This window comes from Macaca thibetana, chromosome 13 (genome assembly GCF_024542745.1).
Source record: "Macaca thibetana thibetana isolate TM-01 chromosome 13, ASM2454274v1, whole genome shotgun sequence".
Classification (NCBI taxonomy): domain Eukaryota; kingdom Metazoa; phylum Chordata; class Mammalia; order Primates; family Cercopithecidae; genus Macaca; species Macaca thibetana.
The window spans coordinates 33,925,993-33,945,133 of NC_065590.1; the positions used below are offsets into that span (position 1 = coordinate 33,925,993).

General features: G+C 45.1%; 1 protein-coding gene across 1 annotated transcript in view; it reads left to right on the forward strand.

The window, feature by feature from the left end:
• SFXN5 (sideroflexin 5) overlaps positions 1-19,141 on the forward strand; it is a 616,301-nt gene that overhangs the window by 496,730 nt on the left and 100,430 nt on the right. Inside the window, exon 3 of the mRNA XM_050754501.1 lies at positions 4,087-4,155. Within this exon, the coding sequence (XP_050610458.1) occupies positions 4,087-4,155 (69 nt within the window). The remainder of the gene's footprint in view (positions 1-4,086; positions 4,156-19,141) is intronic.

Genomic DNA, 19,141 nt, shown 5'->3' on the forward strand with positions numbered 1-19,141 from the left:
ATCTTGCCCTCCCTTCAAAGCCCAGCCCAGCTCTACCCCACCCAGAAGCCTTGAGGCTATTGGCCACTCATCAGCCCACTCAAGGATTCCTGTGGCAGGAGACCCTTCCTTCCAGAGATGTAAGGAGACTTCGAACCAGGGAGGATAAGGAAGGAACATTCAATAGCCCATGTCCTTCAGGAGCTCATAATCAAATATAATACTTAAAATATCAGTTCATATTTTACTTTATTTTTGGAGACAGGCTCTTGCTCTGTCCCCCAGCCTGGAGTGCAGTGGCATGATCACAGCTCACTGCAACATCAAACTCCTGGTCTGAGGTGGTCCTCCTACCTCAGTCTCCTAAGTAGCTGGGACTACAGGTGGATACCACCATGCCTGGCTAATTTTTAAAATTTTTTTTAGAGGTGGGGTTTCACTGTGTTGCCCAGACTGATCTTAAACTCCGGGGCTCAAGTGATCCTATCACTTCAACCTCACAAGTAGGTGGGATTATAGGAGCAAGCCACTGTGACTGGCTTGCATTTTACTCTAAATATGTATTTTTAAATGTAATATCATTTCTGCATATTATGCATAATACTGATTTTTTTTATTTCAAAAGCAATTTAAAGATCTGGAAATATAAATCATACATAAGCCTATTACCCGGAGGCAATCTCTATTAGCATTTTAGTGTATTTTCATCTAGCTTTTTTGAAAATATAATTTTTACCTTTTTATTTTGAAACACTTTTAGTCTTACAGAAAGGTTGCAAGAAGAATAAGGAAAACTTCCCTATTTGCGTAGATCTACCAATTTTTAACATCACATTTCCTTTATTCTCTTTGTCTACAAGTAATCATAAAGTCTGGAAAGATAGCAGATATACATGATATCATCAGGACATCTTCAATCTACATTCAATTATAGTATACATTTCCAGATTTTATGGCTGCCCTGTATTTTTACACATTATTTTTCTTCAACTATTTACGAATAGATTGTATTCATTCATCTCCTAATACATCAGAGCATATGTCTTTTTTTTTTTTTTTTGAGACAGGGTCTTGCTCTGTAACCCAGGCTGGAGTGCAGTGGTGCAATCTTGGCTCACTGCAACCTCCACCTCCCGAGTTCAAGCAATACTCCTGCCTCAGCCTCCCAAGTAGCTGGGATTGCACTACCACACCCAGCTAATTTTTATATTTTTAGTAGAGGCGGGGTTTCACCACATTGGCCAGGCTGGTCTTGAGCCCCTGACCTCAGGTGATCCGCCTGCCTTGGTCTCCCAAAGTGCTGGGATTACAGGGTGAGCCACTGCGCCCGGCCCAGCGTATGTCTTTTAAGAACAAGGACATTCTCGGCTGGGCGTGGAGGCTCACGCCTGTAATCCCAGCACTTTGGGAGGCCGAGGTGGGCAGATCATGAGGTCAGGAGATGGAGACCATCCTGGCTAACACGGTGAAACCGCATCTCTACTAAAAATACAAAAAAAATTAGCCAGGCATAGTGTCACGGGCCTGTAGTCACAGCTACTCGGGAGGCTGAGGCAGGAGAATTGCTAACTCAGGAGGCAGAGGTTGCAGTGAGCTGAGACTGCACCACTGCACTCCAGCCTGGGAGACAGAGCAAGACTCTGTCTCGAAAAAAAAAAAAAACAACAAAAAAAACCAAGGACATTCTCTTATGTAACCACAGTGTGGTAATTATAGTCAGGAGATTTAACATGGATACAACACTTTTATTAATCTATGGTCCATATTCCACTTTTGTCACTTGTCTCAATAATGCTCTAGAGCATTCCCCCCCTACGCCAGGATCCAATCCCGAGTTACACAGTGCATCTAGTTGTTTCTTTAGCTTCTTTAATGTGGAACAGTCTCATTCCCACTCTTTCTTTGTCTTTACGACATTGACATATTTGATGAAAAAAAACGATTAATTTATGGAATGTCCGTCAGTGTGGGTTTGTTTTGTTTTCTCGTGATTAGATTTATTTAGTCCCTGTGGAATATTATGTGAGTGATGCTGTGGACTTCCCCGGTATCACATATGGAAGAACACAATGTACCACCTGCCCTTCATTGATCCTTTTAACATGTCCCCGTCATTTTTTAGGGATAAGACTTCATTACTTTCTGGTGCAACAAAATGTACCAGTTTCATCTTGTACCCTCCCTACCCCAGCCTTTGAATCTGCTCCTTTCCTAAGGAACCCTGGTCCCTGTTAGTGGACCAGGATCTGGATGTCATTTGGTCTTTTTGCTTTTCACTTAGTATCTGTCTAGCTCTGTTTAGCCCCTTGTTTATTGAGTTGGAATCACACTGCTTATATGCATTTCATAAAATTTTAAGCATTATTCCATGTCATGAATGTTTGAAAACATAGTTTTAAAGGCTGCATAGTATTCAGTCATATGAATGGACCAGCATTTATTTAACCATCCACCTTTGTAAATAATGCAGCAGTGAATATCCTTGGTATGTACACCTGACCAGATCTTTGAACATCTTGGATTGTTTCCTTAGACTACATTCTCAGAGGTGAAATTTTGCCAGGACAGCATTGTGAGCCTCCCTTATGTATGTCTTTAATGGGGAAATGGTCCAGGCTGTGTGGATTATAAGAGGTTAGGCAGCTGTTCCTATTAGGAATGGACTGAAGGTTGATCTGGTTTGTGAGAGACAGCACCTGGGTAGGGGCGGCATTAGGGGTTAGAGGTTGCTTCATGTAGGGTGCCATGGTGGGAGAGAATTGGAGGTGGGATGAGAACTGGTGTGTGGGGACACTTTGAGGTGACCTGGAGCCTATTGTAGGGTCTTTATTGGGAAGGGAAAGGGACAGGAATTGACTGCAGGGTCTGGTGTCCTACTAAATAAGGGGAGGGAGTCCGGGCGTGGTGGCTCACGCCTGTAATCCCAGCACTTTGGGAGGCTGAGGCGGGTGGATCACAAGGTCAGGAGATCCAGACTATTCTGGCTAACAAGATGAAACCCCGTCTCTACCAAAAATACAAAAATTATCCAGGTGTGGTGGTGGGTACCTATAGTCCCAGCTACTCAGGAGGCTGAGGCAGGAGAATGGCATGAACCTGGGAGGCGGAGCTTGCAGTGAGCCGAGATTGCACCACTACACTCCAGCCTGGGCAACAGAGCGAGAATCTCCATCTCAAATAAATAAATAAATAAATAAATAAATAAATAAATAAAATAAATAAATAAGGGGAGGGAATGTGGAGGCTTCTGTTTCCTTCACTGTGCAAAGGATGGTGGAGAGTTGTGGGGCTCCAGGGAGGAATTTGGGGCAAAGCCCAGAGTGTAGTGAGGCATGAACCCCCAGCAACTGCAGCTTCCCCTTCATCCCCAACCTTGGCACCCTCTGTCTTCCCCTTGAGCTTGGCTTTGCCCAGCTGGCTTAGTCCCCAGGGCAGAAGGCCCAGCAGCCGGGTTGCTTGGTTTCCTTTCATTGTGCTCTAATGCCTGTGGCGCTTAGCACAAAGCCCTCCTTTTCCACAGCCCCTGCTCTGGGGCAAGATTGGGGGAGCTGCCTCTTGTCCTGCACCTCAGCAGCTACAGGGCTGTGGATGAAGGAGGGCCTGAGGATTGTGAGCTTGGTGCTTTCAGGTTTGAGCTGCACTTGGGAACCTCCCCCTGGAGGCAGAGCTGGACCTTGGGGAGGGACCCCTGTGAGGGGCAGGCAGGACGCTCTGTCACTTCAGGTCCTGAGCAAGACAGGGAGGCTGGGAGAGGGCTGGGGCCAGGCCTCACCTTCAGCCTACATGTCCAGGGATGCTTGGGAGCTTTTAATAGGCTCAGAATAGATCTCAGGGCATTGGGAGAGAGGGGGGAAAATGGGAGGCACCGGGAAGAGCAGATGGGCCCATCCTTGAGTATCTCAGTAGTCTCTCTGAGTTGACTTTGGAAAACTCTCAGCCTCAGGAAAGCTGTCCTTAGATTTCTGAGGCCTCATTGGCATTTATCACCCACATGGGGAGTCCTGGGGACCGGGGGACCCCAATCATAAAGGGTGGGGCTCCCCAGTGTCTGGAGAAGGGTGCACAGCGGCTGATCCATTCACTCTTCTCTCTCATCCCCTTCTTCAGACATCCTTCTATGGCCGCTTCAGGCACTTTTTGGATATCATCGACCCTCGCACACTCTTTGTCACTGAGGTAAGTCATGGCTGTCACCCTCAGTGGCCTTTTGGCCTTTGTACCTTGTCATTTCAGAATATGTGGGTCATTAAGGGAGGGTGAGGATGGGAAAGTGAAGAGAATAGGGGAGGTGGGAGGTGAGAGAGGAAGGTAACAAATTCTCTCTACCTGTAGCTGTCTATTTATGTATCTATGTGTCTGTCTCTGAGTTCATACATTGTGCTGTATGCTTTTTACATTATGTCGTTTGGATCTCACAACACCCCTCCAAGATAGATATTATTGTTATTCTTTAAAACTTTAATGAAATTATCAAGTACATAAATTATTTGCTCATTAGAAAAGTTCAAACAGTACAAGTATGTTTAAGTAGAAAAAAAAGTATCCTTTAATCATCCTCCCTACTTAGTTCCCTCCTCTCATAGGTAACAGCTGTTAATGGCTTTTAACATCAGGTTAATAAGGTATAATTTACCTTTAAAGGTGTGCAGTTCTTTGAGTTTTGACCGTCATATCCAGTCATGTATCCACCATCACAATTGTATTAGTCCGGTCTCACACTGCTATAAAGAAATTCCTGAGACTGGGTAATTAATAAAAGAAAGTGGTTTAATTGTCTCACAGTTCCTTATGGCTGGGGAGGCCTCAGGAAATGATCATGGTGGAAGGGGAAGCAGGTACCTTCTTCACAAGGTGGCAGGAGAGAGAGGAATGGAGGAGGAGCTTCTGAGCACTTATAAAACCATCAGATCTTATGCAAACTCACTATCATGAGAACACCATGAGGGAAACCATCCCCGTGATACAATCACTTCCCACCATGTCCCTCTCTCAACATGTGGGGATTATAGGGTTTACAATTTGAGATGAGGTTTGGGTGGGGACACAGAAGCAAACCTTATGGACAATCAAGATGTGAAGCATTTTCATCACCCTGACATGTTCCCTCATACCTCTTTATAATCAGTTCCTCCCTGTCTCCACCCCCTGTCAACCAATCATTTGCTTTCTGTTTCTATTGTTTTTCTGTTTCCAGAATGTCATATAAATGGAATCCTACAGTATGCAGCCTTTTGTATCTGGCTTCTTTCCCTTAACACAATGTTTTTGAGGCTGGGTGCAATGGCTCACACCTGTAATCTCATCACTTTGAGAGGCTGAGGCAGGAGGATTGCTGGAGCCCAGGAGTTCAAGACCAGCCTGGGCAACATAATGAGACCTGTCTCTACAAAATTTAAAAAAATTAGCCGAGTGTGATGGTGCGTGCTTGTAGTCCCAGCTACTCAAGAGGCTCAGGTGGGAGGATCGCTTGAGCCTGAGAGGTTGAGGCTGCAGTGAACCGGGATTATACCACTGCACTCCAGCCTGAGTAACAAAGTGAGACCCTATCTTTTAAAAAAAAAAAAAATGCTTTTGGGATTTATTTGTGTCATTGCATGTATTAGTAGTTAATCCCTTCTGACTGCTGAGTAGTGTCCCATTGAAAGGATGTTCCAGAATTTATCCATTCACTTGTTGATAAATACCTTGATTCTTTCCAGTTTTTTGGCTATTATGAATAAAACTATATGAACATTCTTTGTGTGGATGTATGCTTTCATTTCTCTTGAAGGAATAAGAATGGGAATGCTGGATCCTATGGTAAGTGTGGTAAATGTATGTTTACTTTATCAGAAACTGCCAAACTGTTGTTCAAAGGGTTGTACAATTTATATCTCCATCAGCAAATGTATGAGAGTTCCAGTTGCTCCACTACCTCACCAACACTTGCTATTGTCAAATTTAAAAATCTTTTTTTATTTCAGCCATTCTAAGAAGTATGTCTTGACAGACTTTTTTTTTGAGATGAGTTTTGCTCTTGTTGCCCAGGTTGGAGTGCAATGGTGCGATCTTGGCTCACTGCAACCTCTGCCTCCCAGTTTCAAGCGATTCTCCTGCCCCAGCCTCCCCTGTAGCTGGGATTACAGGCGTGTGCCACCATGCCTGGCTAATTTTGTATTTTTAGTAGAGATGGGGTTTCTCCATGTTGGTCAGGCTGGTCTCGAACTCTCAACCTCAGGTGATCCACCCACCTTGGCCTCCCAAAGTGCTGGGATTACAGGTGTGAGTCACGGCGCCTGGACTTGAGAGATTTTTTTTTTTTTTTGAGACAGTCTCACTCTTGTCCCCCAGGCTGGAGTGCGGCACGATCTCAGCTCACTGCAACCTCCACCTCCCGGGCTCAAGCGATTCTCCTGCCTCAGCCTCCCAAGTAGCTGGGATTACAGGCACCCACCACTACGCTGGGCTAATTTGACAGACGTTTTGTATATATTTACAAATGTATGTAGGAATACATGTACATATAAAATGTCAAATTTTGTTTTGTTTTGTTTTGTTTGAGACAGGGTCTTGCTCTGTCGCCCAGGCTGGAGTGCAGTGGCATGTTCTCAGCTCACTGCAACCTCCACCTCCTGGGTTCAAGTGATTCTCGTGACTCAGCCTCCCGAGTAGCTGGGATTACAGGCATGCACCACCATATGCGGCTAATTTTTGTATTTTAGTAGCAACTGGGTTTTGCCATGTTGGCCAGGCTGGTCTCAAACTCCTGGCCTCAAGAAATCCACCCCATCAACCTACTAAATTGCTGGGATTATAGGTGTGAGTCACCATGCCTGGCCTAAAATGTCAAATATTTATTAAGTACTATGAACAAGGCAATTTGTAAGCATTTTACATGCATTAACTTATCAGATTAACTCAAAGCAGCCCTAAGATGTGGATGCTATTATAAGTTCCAGTTTACAGATGAAGAAAAAGACAGACTGGAAGTTAAGCCTCATGCAAATGGTGCTGGCAAGTGATGGAGCCAGGGTATGAACCCGGGTACACTTGTCTCCAGACCCTTATACTCACCCCATTTGCATTCCTGTTCAAATAACTTGAGTTTAGGGAACTTGCCCAAGATTACATGGCAGAAGGCCTGAGCATTGGCCCTGGCCCTCATGTGGGCAGCACTTCACTGCACATCTTCTCTGTGCTGACATTGGCTTACTTGCTTTAAGCCCTGGAGTTGACCAGCTCTGGGAGAGAAAAGACATGATAGAAGGAGCACAAGGCTTGCTGGGCACCAGGGCCTAGAACCATCGCCCCTCATGTCCAGGGGAGCAGCCCAGTAATATGAAATGTGGGAGTTACCCTGACAGGTGGTTTCCTACTGCATCTCAGAAGGACAAAGGGCATAGGTATTTTATTAGCTGACCTGGGCTCTGTCTGGATTCTCCTAAGAAGTGATCAAGGAATAATCAGTGCAATTACATAAAAAGTTGGAAGAGCACAAAACTAGAGAAACTACTTATCTAGCCCACCTAATGTATGATTCTAGAAAGTTCTAGAACTGTGCAAAACAAGACACATTTGCAGTCCTAAAATCTGAACAGAAATGCCATGTATTTGGTGGAGGAGTCAGCCGAGATGTAAAGGATAGACATGCTAATGGTAGACTTCAAGGCACATTAAGACATGGTAGAGGGAGACGGGGGAAGCAGGGAGGTATTTCATTGCTTCCCAGGTTACCATGAACAGGCAGGGGTTTTGATGATGGATGAGCAGCTACAGGACGGCATGCTACCTGTGCCAGGAGGGCCCCCCGTCCCTTTTCCCAGTCCCTCCTCCTCCCATTCTCAGACCATTTCATTTCACTACTCTCCTCCTTGTACTGCAATTTTATTCTTCAACTCTTGCATTTTGAAAGACCCCAACATTCTTTTACATCACTAAATCATTTTTGACCCGTTTTTCCTATGAGTAAATTTTTAAAATTTCGTACCTGAAAAAAACTATTAAATGTCAAAGCAACTTAAATATTTACTGACTAGAAAATAATGAAGGCAACTCCAATTTTAGAATATTTTTCAAATTTCAATGTTCCTTTACCTCATCAGAGATTCAGATAGACTTTTTAGAAAGATCTGCACCTCTCCTCCGCACTGTATCCCCGTTAGGGATTGTTTCCAGGCTATGTACTGGCCTTTTTAAAAGCTTCTGCCAACAGAAGATCTTCTAGCCTTAAAAAGTCTGGAAGGGCCCTGAATGGGACCTCTAGGCTAGCAAGATAGTGGCCACACCCCTCATTGGCTCTAGCCTAGGCAGGTTGTTTAGCGAGGTCATCTCCATCAATGCAATGGGAAATTAGAGGCCTCTGAGTCCCTCCCATGAGTTGTGGGGCACTGGAAGGGCCAGGTTCCCCCTCAATGCTGGAGTCAGTCCACAGACCATGACTTATAAATACAGTTTTCCTCCCAGGGCCCTTGGCTGGTGCCCTGGGAGGGAATGTGGGGTGGTTGCTGCTTAGCTGGAGGAAATTTGGATGAGCCCATTTGTCTGTGATGATGGGAGAGCAGTAGAGGTCATGAGGACTTGAGGAGGTGGCTCTGGAAGCTGGAGGGTCCAGAAGTAGAAAGATCCTAGGTAGCTTGAGCCATCTGGTGACCTGGTTCTGAGGGACGTTAGCTGAACCAATGGAGAAACTCCTCTTGAGGGAATTTTGCAGGTACTTCTTTGTAGTTTATAACTGAACATGCTCTAAAAAGATCCCAACCCTTGTATGTGTAATAAGGCAGAGGAAATTTTATTCACTGTAATTTTTCTTAGGAAGAAGGCTGTCTTTGTTCTAAGAATGCCTAACAAAGCTTCAGGGGAGGAGGTTGCTCTGCTTCACAGAGGAGAAGAATGGTGCATTTTGATCCTAAATGGAGAAAGGAGAGGGAAGGAAGAGGAGGAAAAAAACAGTGGGAAGGAGACCATAATACTGGGATGAGCTGAAAGACCAATAAAGAGATGCCGCAGTGAGGTGTGGCTGGGGGCTCTTTTGAGATGAGTGATGCTGACTGTGTTTGTGAGAACTGTGAATTTGCACTGTTACTCCTTCTACCATAATTCCTGGGAAGCTGTCAGCAAAATATGCCTGGTTTGTGAAATCTCTGCAAGAGATTATTTGGGGGATTTTTTTTTTTTTTTTTTTTTTTTTTTTTTTGAGGCAGAGTCTCACTCTGTTGCCCAGGCTGGAGTGCAATGGCATCTTGGCTCACTGCAGCCTCTGCCTCCTGGGCTCAAGCACTTCTCATGCTTCAGCCTCCTGAGTAGCTGGGACTACAAGTGCATGCCACCACGCTTGGATAATTTTTGTATTTTTGTAGAGACGGGGTTTTGCCTTTGGCCAGGCTGGTCTTGAACTCCTGACCTCAAGTGATTCACCCGCCTTGGCCTCCCAGAGTGCTGGGATTAACAGGGATGAGCCACAGTCCTTGGCTATTTGGGGGAATCTTGAAGGGCTGTGAGTCTCCTTGCCAGGGTGCAGTGTGTGCAGAATTATTTTCAATGAAGGAAACCACTGGGAGCTTGCAGAAGCAAAAGGGAGAAATCTTTGGCTTTCTCTGTAGGCCAGGGAATTAGATCTAGATCTCTTAAGGGCAAGGCTGTATGACATCTGAATTATGGACCAAAGATGGAAGGCATTTGCTATCCTGAATTCAATAATTACTTAAGGAAAGGAATGGCTGACAGATTATCATCATGAAGGGCATAGAAAACTAACTGAAATGGTATTAATAACAACAATTGAATACTAGAACTCCTGTCATAATCTGAAACTATTTGGGGTGTATTATAGGATAGAATAAATAATTATACTGATGTGGAGAACCAGTATTTTCACTGTGGGAGATCAGAGATACAAATATAGAATAGGGGAAAAGACAGAACTATGTGATGTTGTATTTTAATTGGAGGTACCAATATGCACTCATCACACACACATACGCACACACATACACTCTCTCTCTCTCTCTCAATATTTTCTAATTTTCTGGCTCTGTTTTCTGAAAGGGCCTAGAACTTATGACACCACAGTAACTATGAACACACTTAGCACCCAGATCTTGGTTTCTGCGTACCACTACCCACAAAAAGGAATGAGGGCTTCTTAAATAAATGGTGGATTCCAGGTCTGAGGCTGCAAGTGTTGCTACAGAAAGCAAGGAAGTGCTCAAAGAATGATGGAGACACAGGAACTGGCTTAAAAGGAAATCCATTGGCTGCATTTGGGCAATTTGAGCGTTAAGAAAAACAGCAATGGATTGTAACACATTAAATTAAAAAAAAAAATCTGTGAGTTCATAAGCTATGGTTTGAATGTGTCCACTCCATACTTAATGGTGAATGTGATAGTATTAAGAGGGGGGGCTTTTACGCAACGGTTAGGCTATGACTGGAATTAAGACCTTTATAAAAAAGGCTTCCCACAGCTGCTAGGGTCTCTTGCCCTTCTGCCTTCTTCTCTGTGAAGACATAATATTTCTCCCTTCTGAAGGATACAGACCTCACCAGACACTGAATGCTCGTTCTTTGATCTTGGACTTCCAGCCTCCAGAGCTGTGAGAAATACATTTCTGTTCTTTATAAATTACCCGCCTGTGGTATTCTGTTATAGCAGCACAGACGGACTACAACAGAAATTGATACCACAGAAGTGGGGTGTTGCTATAACAAATAACTAAAAATGTGGAAGCAGCTCTAGAGCTTGGTAAAGGGTAGAGGCTGGAATGGTTTTGAAATGAGTGCTGGAAGGCTGGGGGTGGTGGCTCACGCCTGTAATCCCAGCACTTTGGGAGGCCGAGGCAGGTGGATCACAAGGTCAGGAGTTCAAGACCAGCCTGGCCAAGATGGTGAAACCCCGTCTCTACTAAAAATACAAAAATTAGCCTGGCGTGGTGGCGGGCACCTGTAATCCCAGCTACTCGGGAGGCTGAGGCAGAGAGTTGCTTGAACCCGGGAGGCATAGGTTGCAGTGAGCCAAGATTGCACCACTGCACTCCAGCCTGGGCAGCAGAGCAAGACTCCATCTCAAAAAAAAAAAAAAATAAAAAAATAAAAAGTGCTGGAAAAAGTCTCATTGCCATGAACAGAGCATTAAAGGCGATTCAGGTGAGGGCTAAGAAGAGAAGAGCCGTAGGGAAAGCCTCCTTCCTTTTAGAAGTAACTTACGGGATAGTCACAGTGAAGACCCTTCTGATAAGGCGTGAGACAGAAATGAGGAACAAGATATTGGAAATGGGGGAAAGGCCATTCTTACTACGGTGACAAAGAACTTGGCTAAATTATGCCTATGTCCGAGGACTTCGTGGAAGGCAGGACTTGAGAGCAATGAACTAGGATATATGGCAGAAGAAATCTCTAAGCAGCAAAGCATTCAGGGTGCTTCATGGCTTCTCTTAACTGCTTATAGTAAAATGTAAGAAGAGCGAAACAATTCAAAGATAGAATTTATAATGAAAAGGGAAGCAGAACGTACATATTTGGAAAATTCTCAGCCTGGCCATGTAAAGAATAAAAAATTATGTTTAGGAGAAAAAACCAGCAGTGTGGCCAAGTGACCATTTGATAAGGAGATTAGTATGGCTAGAAGGAAGCCAGGTGCTATTCACTAAGACAATGGGAGAATGACCCCCAAAGGCATTTCAGATCTTTGAGGTTGCCACATCCATCACAGACCCAGAGTGCCAAGGCCTTAGGGGCAGAAGTTTCTAAGGAGGGGTGCAGAGTGTCTATGGGACTTCAGGGCTCACTGCCCCTTGTCTCTGCCCACTGTATTCTGGCACATTGCTTCTCAGCCACCCCAGCTGTGGCTCAGGCAGACCCAGGTGCAACTTGGGCCACTGCTCCAGAGGGCACAAGCGTAAGCCTTGACAGCGTCCATGTGGTGCTAACTCTGCAGGTGTGTGTGTGAGCTGTGGCTGCGGCGCTACCTCCACCCAGATTTCAAAGGATGTTGCAGACAGCCTTGAGGCCCAGGCAGAGAGTTGCGCAGGGGTGGAGCCACTGCAGTTTCCACTGGGGCAATGCTTAGTGGCATTGTGGGGATAGGGCTGTCTCTGCAACCCCGGAGCAATAGAGCCACCAGCATGCAGCACCAGCCTGGGAAAGCCGCAGGAATGCAACCTCAGTGTGTGAGAGCTGAAGCGTGGCTGTCTGGCAAAACCATGGGGTTGGGGCTGTCCAAGGCCTTGGGGGCCCAACTCCTGCCCCAGTGTGTCTGGTAAGGCAGGACTTGGAATCAAAGATGATTTTCAAGATCGAATGTTGTGTGCCCTGTTGGATTTTAGATTTACCGAGGACCTGGTACTCCTTTTTATTTTTATTTTCATATTTCTCCCTTTTGGAAGATAAATATTCGTCTTGTACCTGTCCCACCATTGTACTTTGGAAGCATGTACCTTGTTTGAGTCTACAGGCTCACAGCTGGAGGGAAATTGGCCTCAGGATGAAGCACACCTTTGGGTCTCATCCATATCTAATTTAGAAGATTCTAGAAGAGACTCTGGACTTTAGACTTTCGAGTTGCTGCTGGAATGACTGACTTTTGAGGCTACTGAGATGGAATGAATATATGTGAGAAGGACATAAATTTTGTGGGGGCACGGTAAGATGCTATGGCTGAAATATGTCCCATACAAAATTCAGGTGTTGAAACTTAATGCCAAATGTGATAGTATTAAGAGGTGGGATCTTTAAGAGGCAATTAGGCCATGAGGGTCCCTCCCTCATGAATGGAATTAAGGCCCTCGTAAAAGAGGCCTGGCCAGGTGTGGTGGCTTACAGCTGTAATCCCAACACTTTGGGAGGCCAAGGCTCAAGAATCACTTGAGTGCAGGAGTTTGAGCTAAATTTTTTGAAAAATTAGCTGGGTGTGGTGGCATGCACCCGTAGTCCCAGCTACTGAAATCGGTGGAGCCTGGAAAGTTGAAGTTGCAGTGAACTGTGATCACACCACTGCACTCCAGTCTGGGTGACAGAGCAAGATCCTGTCTCAAAAAATAAAAGAGGCTTCACACAGGGTTTGGCCCTCTTGCTGTTCTGTCATGATGAGGAACAGCCTTCCTCCCTTAAGAAAAATGCTGCCCTCACCAGATACCAAATGCTGGTTCTTGGTCTTGGACTTCCAGCTTCCAGAACTGTGAGAAATAAATTTCTGTTCTTTATAAATTATCTAGTCTGTGGCATTCTGTTATAGCAGCACAGATAGTCTAAGATAACATAGTAAAACTAAAAATGTGGATGAGGAAACTCTTCTTTTTACCTTTAGTAACTCTCAGTGAAGTAACTGATTCTGTCCCAGATCATTAATAAATACTATTTCCAAAGAGTAAAATGTTATTGGGAAACCAAATGCTCATTTGCTTTCAAAGTATCACCCTGCGGATTACTTAGCAATTACAAAGGAGAAAGGGTACCTTTATAATGGAGAACCTTAAAATGTCTTTCATTCAGAAATCTTGCTTCCACAAATTTATCCAAAGGAATTAAGTACAGTGAGATTTATATACAAGGATATTAATTGCAATGTTATTTATAATGGTGGACCAAACTTAGCATCCCTAACAATTGAAAACAAACTGACATTGTGTGTTTCCTGATGTGATGTGATTCTGGTAGTAATTCCTAAATACTGGAAGACATAGAAAAGTCTAAAGAAAACAAAAAACTGTTTATCATCCAACCTGCTAGAAATAATCAACATTAACATTTTGGTGCATGTATATGTACAATATTGGGATGACTGGCCGGGTGCAGTGGCTCACACCTATAATCCCAGTACTTTGGAAGGCTGAAGCAGCTGGATCACCTGAGGTCAGGAGTTTGAGATCAGCCTGGGCAACATGGTGAAACACTCTCTCTACTAAAAATACAAAAATTAGCTGGGTGTGTTGGCACATGCCTGTAATCCCAGCTACTCAGGAGGCTGAGGCACGAGAATTTTGAACCTGGGAGGTGGAGGTTGCAGGGAGCTGAGATCACATCACTGCACTCCAGCCTGGGTGACAGACACTCTGTCTCAAAAACAAACAAAAAAACCAAAATAGATATGACTGATATAATATGTATATATCTATATCTCTATATAAATATAGGGAATCATATGCACATATGCATGATATGTGTACATACATGATACATAGATGTCATACGTGATTATATAGCAATGGATATCCATGGTATGCATGATACCTAGAGTATATACTTTTATCTATGAATATATGAGCATTTTTTCATGTCATGAAATGTTTCAAAATGTGTTTAACTGCATAATAATTCATCACATGGCTATTGTATAACTTAATTATTTACTCTTGTTGACCATTTAGGTGGTTTCAAGTCTTTTTCATAAATAATATTGCAGTAAATATCCTCATACAAAAATCTCACTGTACTTCCTTTAATTCCTTTGGATAAATTTCTAGAAGTGGAATATCCAGATGAAAGACTTTAGATAAATATTTCCAAATTTACTATATTAGTTTGTTCTCATGCTGCTAATAGAGACATACTCTTGAGTCTAGGTAATTATAAAGGAAAGAGGTTTAATGAACACATAGTTCCACATGGCTGGGGAGGCCTCACAGTCATGGTGGAAGGTGAAGGAGGAGCAAAGTCACGTCTTACATGGCGGCAGGCAAGAGAGCTTGTGCAGGGGACTCTCATTTATAAAACCATCAGATCTTGTGAGACTTATTCACTACCATGAGAACAGTATGGGGGAAATTGCCCCATAATTCAATTATTTCCACCTGGCCCTGCCCTTGACATGGGGGGATTATTATAATTTAGGGTGAGATTTTGGTGGAGACACAGCCAAACCATATCATTGTCCTGCAAATTATACCAACCTGTACCAAGATTTTATATATATATGTATATATGTATACACATACACACACACACACATATATATCTATATATATATTTTTTGAGATAGAGTCTCGCTGTGTCGCCTAGGCTGGAGTGCAGTTGTGCAATCTTGGCTCACTGCATCCTCCGCCTCCCAGGTTCTAGCAATTCTCTGCCTCAGCCTCCTGAGTAGCTGGGATTACAGGTGCCTGCCACCACATCTGGCTAATTTTTGTATTTTTAGCAGAGATGGAGTTTCACCATCTTGGCCAGGCTAGTCTTGAACTCCTGACCTGGTGATCCATCTGCCGTGGTCTTCCAAAGTGTTGCGATTACAGGCGTGAGTCACGCCTGTCCCAAGATTTTATATTTATACTCCCAGTAGCAGCAAGTGAGGATGTACATTTAAATGAATTGTAGAAAAAAAAAAAAAAAGGAAAAAATAACCAAACAGAAAAAAGAAAAAATGTAGTTTAGACAGCGCTGGTTAGTGTAACTTTAAAATCTTTAAAGGAATTTTTAAATTTAAAACATCCCCATACCCTTATATTGTCAGTACCCTTATATACTTTAAGTTCTTGTCCATCTGCATACATTTTGGCAATTATGACATTGAACATAAACTTTTTTTATTCTTTTCATTTCGAAGTCTTTATAACTTTAAAAATAATTTTTGGGGTGCAGTGGCAGTGATCATGGTTCACTGCAGCCTTAGCCTCCCAGGCTTGAGATCCTCCCACCTCAGCCTTACAAGTAGCTGGGACTATACCAAGTCTTTATTATTTTTAAAAATCAAGTTTTGTGGCATAAATAACCATCCTATTAAACCATTAGACTTATTGGTGTAACAGATAGGTTGTTTCCTATCTTCCTGGACAAAATAGTCTTAGACATATTATCTTTTTTTTTTTTTTCCCCAAGACGGAGTCTCGCTGTATTGCCCAGGCTGGAGTGCAGTGGCATGATCTCGGTTCACTGTAGCCTCCACCTCCCAGGTTCAAGCGACTCTCCTGCCTGAGCCTCCCGAGCAGCTGGGACTACAGGTGTGTGCCACCATGCCCAGCTTATTTTTGTATTTTTAGTAGAGATGAGGTTTCACCATGTTGGCCAGGCTGGTCTCGAACTCCTGACCTCAAGTGATCTGCCTGCCTCAACTTCCCAAAGTGCTCGGATTACAGGCATGAGCCACTGCACCCAGCCAACATATCACTTAGTTTTTGCTAAGTTTGCGTTTTAGAGTAAATTCCAAGAGTTGGGTAGCCAGGCTGGAAGCCATGGTTGTTTTTAAAGTTCTTGGAATAGGTGGATCAGTTTCTTTCCTGTCATGCTGCTGGAACTGCATCAGTTTACCTCACTCAGCCTCCTAAGGTGACTAGAGGTCAGGACAGGGAAAGCCACATGTCCCTGGTTCCCCTTCTTTGGGCCTCTCATAGGGTGGGTTCCTGGCTGATGGGAGCCAAGGACCCATCGCAGCACAGACAGCTAGAACTCTGGGAGTTCCAGGACTGCTGGGTGGGAACATGGAGTTGGGGATGGCTGAGGGAAGACAAGAGGAAGGCTTGGGACTTTGCCTGCACGTAACCATTACCTTTGGCCTCCAGGACCCACTGCTTGGAGGTGACTCTAGTAATGGTCAAGCCGTGGTAAGGATGCATGGCCCTGCCCTCAGCAGTGCAAGATTGGCCTGGTGAGAACAGTCAGCTACTGAACCATCAAGACATGGTGGAACATAACCTCCCTGCCATCCTGCATGCCCCACTGCCAATTCATCCCTCCCCACCCCCACCACAGTCTTTTAGTTCTATAACCATTGGAGCTCCCAAACTCTCTGCTTTGCCTGAAATGGCCCATGTTTCAGCTGTACCTGCTTCCTCTAAGCATGTTTGTTTTTTCTGTGTTAGGCTGGACTCAGCTTTGAGAGTAAAAGAGGCCATTTCTTTTTTTGCTTGGGGTGCCCTGCCTCAGAGGCCATCAGTTCTAGGGGGCTTTGGGCATTGCTGAGGTTTCTTTGGGAGATGGTTGCTGGCATGAGTACAGCAGGTTCTTCTGTGTGGATGTCTCATGGAAATGGCTCGGAACTAGAGTTGAGGTTTCCTGGGATTTCTAGGTGTCACTCACCCACTCTGTGATCTTGGGCAAGGAAGTACCCTTCCCTCTTGGCCCCAGTTTTCTCGGAGAGGAAACATGGTCCCCATGTTTCTAGGGTGTGCACATACAGAGGGGTAATCTTATCCACATGCCATGTGAACAGGGCATGGTCTCTCCAAGAAAAGATGAGTTTTGCTTCCGATGACTCTTCCTCAGCTTTCCTTTTTGTGCCTCTTTTTCTTCCTTGTCCCTCTGTCCCCATTCCCCTCCATTGGGGTATCCTGCCCTCTTCCCACCCTTTCCCCTCAGGCGGGGCCTTGAGGCAGGACCCCTGGGGTCAGGATTCTCCTCTGTTCAAATTCTGTGCTGCTGGAGCTGACCTCCTGGGTGCAGACCCCTCCAGAGGGATCTTCTGGAGACCACGCCCCTCTCAAATACATGGGGGGACTCTCATGGTGACACTTGCTGGCAGGCTGGCGCTGGAGTAGCGTTTGGGAAGCAGCAGCCTGGGCTGTGTCCTCCCACTAATCCCAGCCGGGGCCCCTCACAGCCTTTGTGTTCAGGAGCTGGTGCCTGTTTGTTGCTGGTTGAAAAGACTTCCTGCAGAGTTCACCCCGCCACCAATCTCCCAGCTTTCCCCACCCCTCAAGTACCCGGGTCCTTCTGCTGAGCCTCACAGTCCAGGGGCGTGTGAAGGGTTTGAACAGGGAGACTCTCCTCCAATTTCCCAAGTGTCTGTGATATAGGCCCTTTCTCTGAAGCAGGGACACCAGCCCCCAGAACAGCCAGGCCTCAGGGCCCTGTCCAGACAGGTGGCCTGGGGCCTTGCCTGTCCCACAGGCCTGGAGCTCCAGCCCCTCAGCCTTTGACAGAGGTTTCATAAGGTCCAAGGCCAGCCTGTAGCTCTCAGAGGCAGGTTCCAGCTTCCTTCAGTCCTGGGCCCTCAGATTTGTCTGCAGGAACCTTGGATCTCGTTCTCTCTCAACCCATGCCCTTTGCCAAGATCAGGGCTCTTGGAATTTATTCTTTTGGCGGGAGGGCTCCCTTTGATGACTGTGTCAAGTAAGATGGAATCTGGCCAGGTTGTTATAGGAACTCAGGAGAATCCCTGGAGTGGGAAAAATAATGAGAACACGGGGCCATTCACCATTCAGCGTTGGAAAGTAGAGCATTCATTGTCCAGGTCCGGAGGGGCAGGCTTAGGGGTGGGGGCCTCACTGCATCACTAGGAGGCTTTGGTGGTATTGAGGGGGTGTGTGGTGGGGTGTGCAGAGTGAGGGTCTGACTAAACTTGGTTCAAATACTAAATCACCCACTTACTATTTGTGTGACCTTAAGCAAGTTAAAACAAATAACACAATCCAATTTTGTTGATTAAATGTATTATGTCTAGAAGGAAAATCATCCTCACTTTTGGAGTTGTTATCTTAGGGATATGTTTACAGATTTAAGGTTACTTTTTGTACTTTTCCACTTTTTTTCCTGATATTTTCTTTAAACAGGATGAATTACTTGTACAATGAGGGGAAAAAAAAACCACCCACAAAGCTATCTCCACTTTGGAAATGAACAGTATCCAGGAAGGGGCTCTTTAGAATCTAGGAGCTGCTAGACCCTTCCGTATTTGGAAGGGGAGGGACAGTACTTTTCAGACTTCAGGCCATTCCAAGTAAGAAAAGTGTTCCTGGCCCCCTGGCTGCCTACGCTTCTGTCTTGGGCCAGGCCTGGCTTAGACCAGTGCTGGCCACCATAGCGTTTCACATGTGGGTGCTTCACATGCAGGCCTGTGGGGTCGAGGGTGGCCTCGCTGGTTTGTCTGTGTTGGCAGTTATTCGTGCTGCCATGGTACAGGAGGTAGCTGTTCATTTCCCACTCTGGCAGCCAGTTCAGAAAACCCTGTCTGCCCTACTGAGGGCCCTTCCTGAGGCTACATCCTTCCTTTAGACTAAGGGGTTTATGTTGAGGTCTCTGCACTCCTGTGCCTAGCGAGTCTCATCTCTCCATCAAAAGGGGAACACGGCAGCTTCACTGGGTTTCTTCCCCCATGCTGGGCTTCCTTAGTGTTTGGGTCCCTCATCTGGACCTTGACATGAGCTTCCTTCTGTCACTGTTGTCTGTTTATTGTTTTTTTGCTGCTGTTGTTTATTTATTTTTGAGACAGTGTCACTCTGTCACCCAAACTGGAGTGTAGTGGTGTGATCTCAGCTCACTG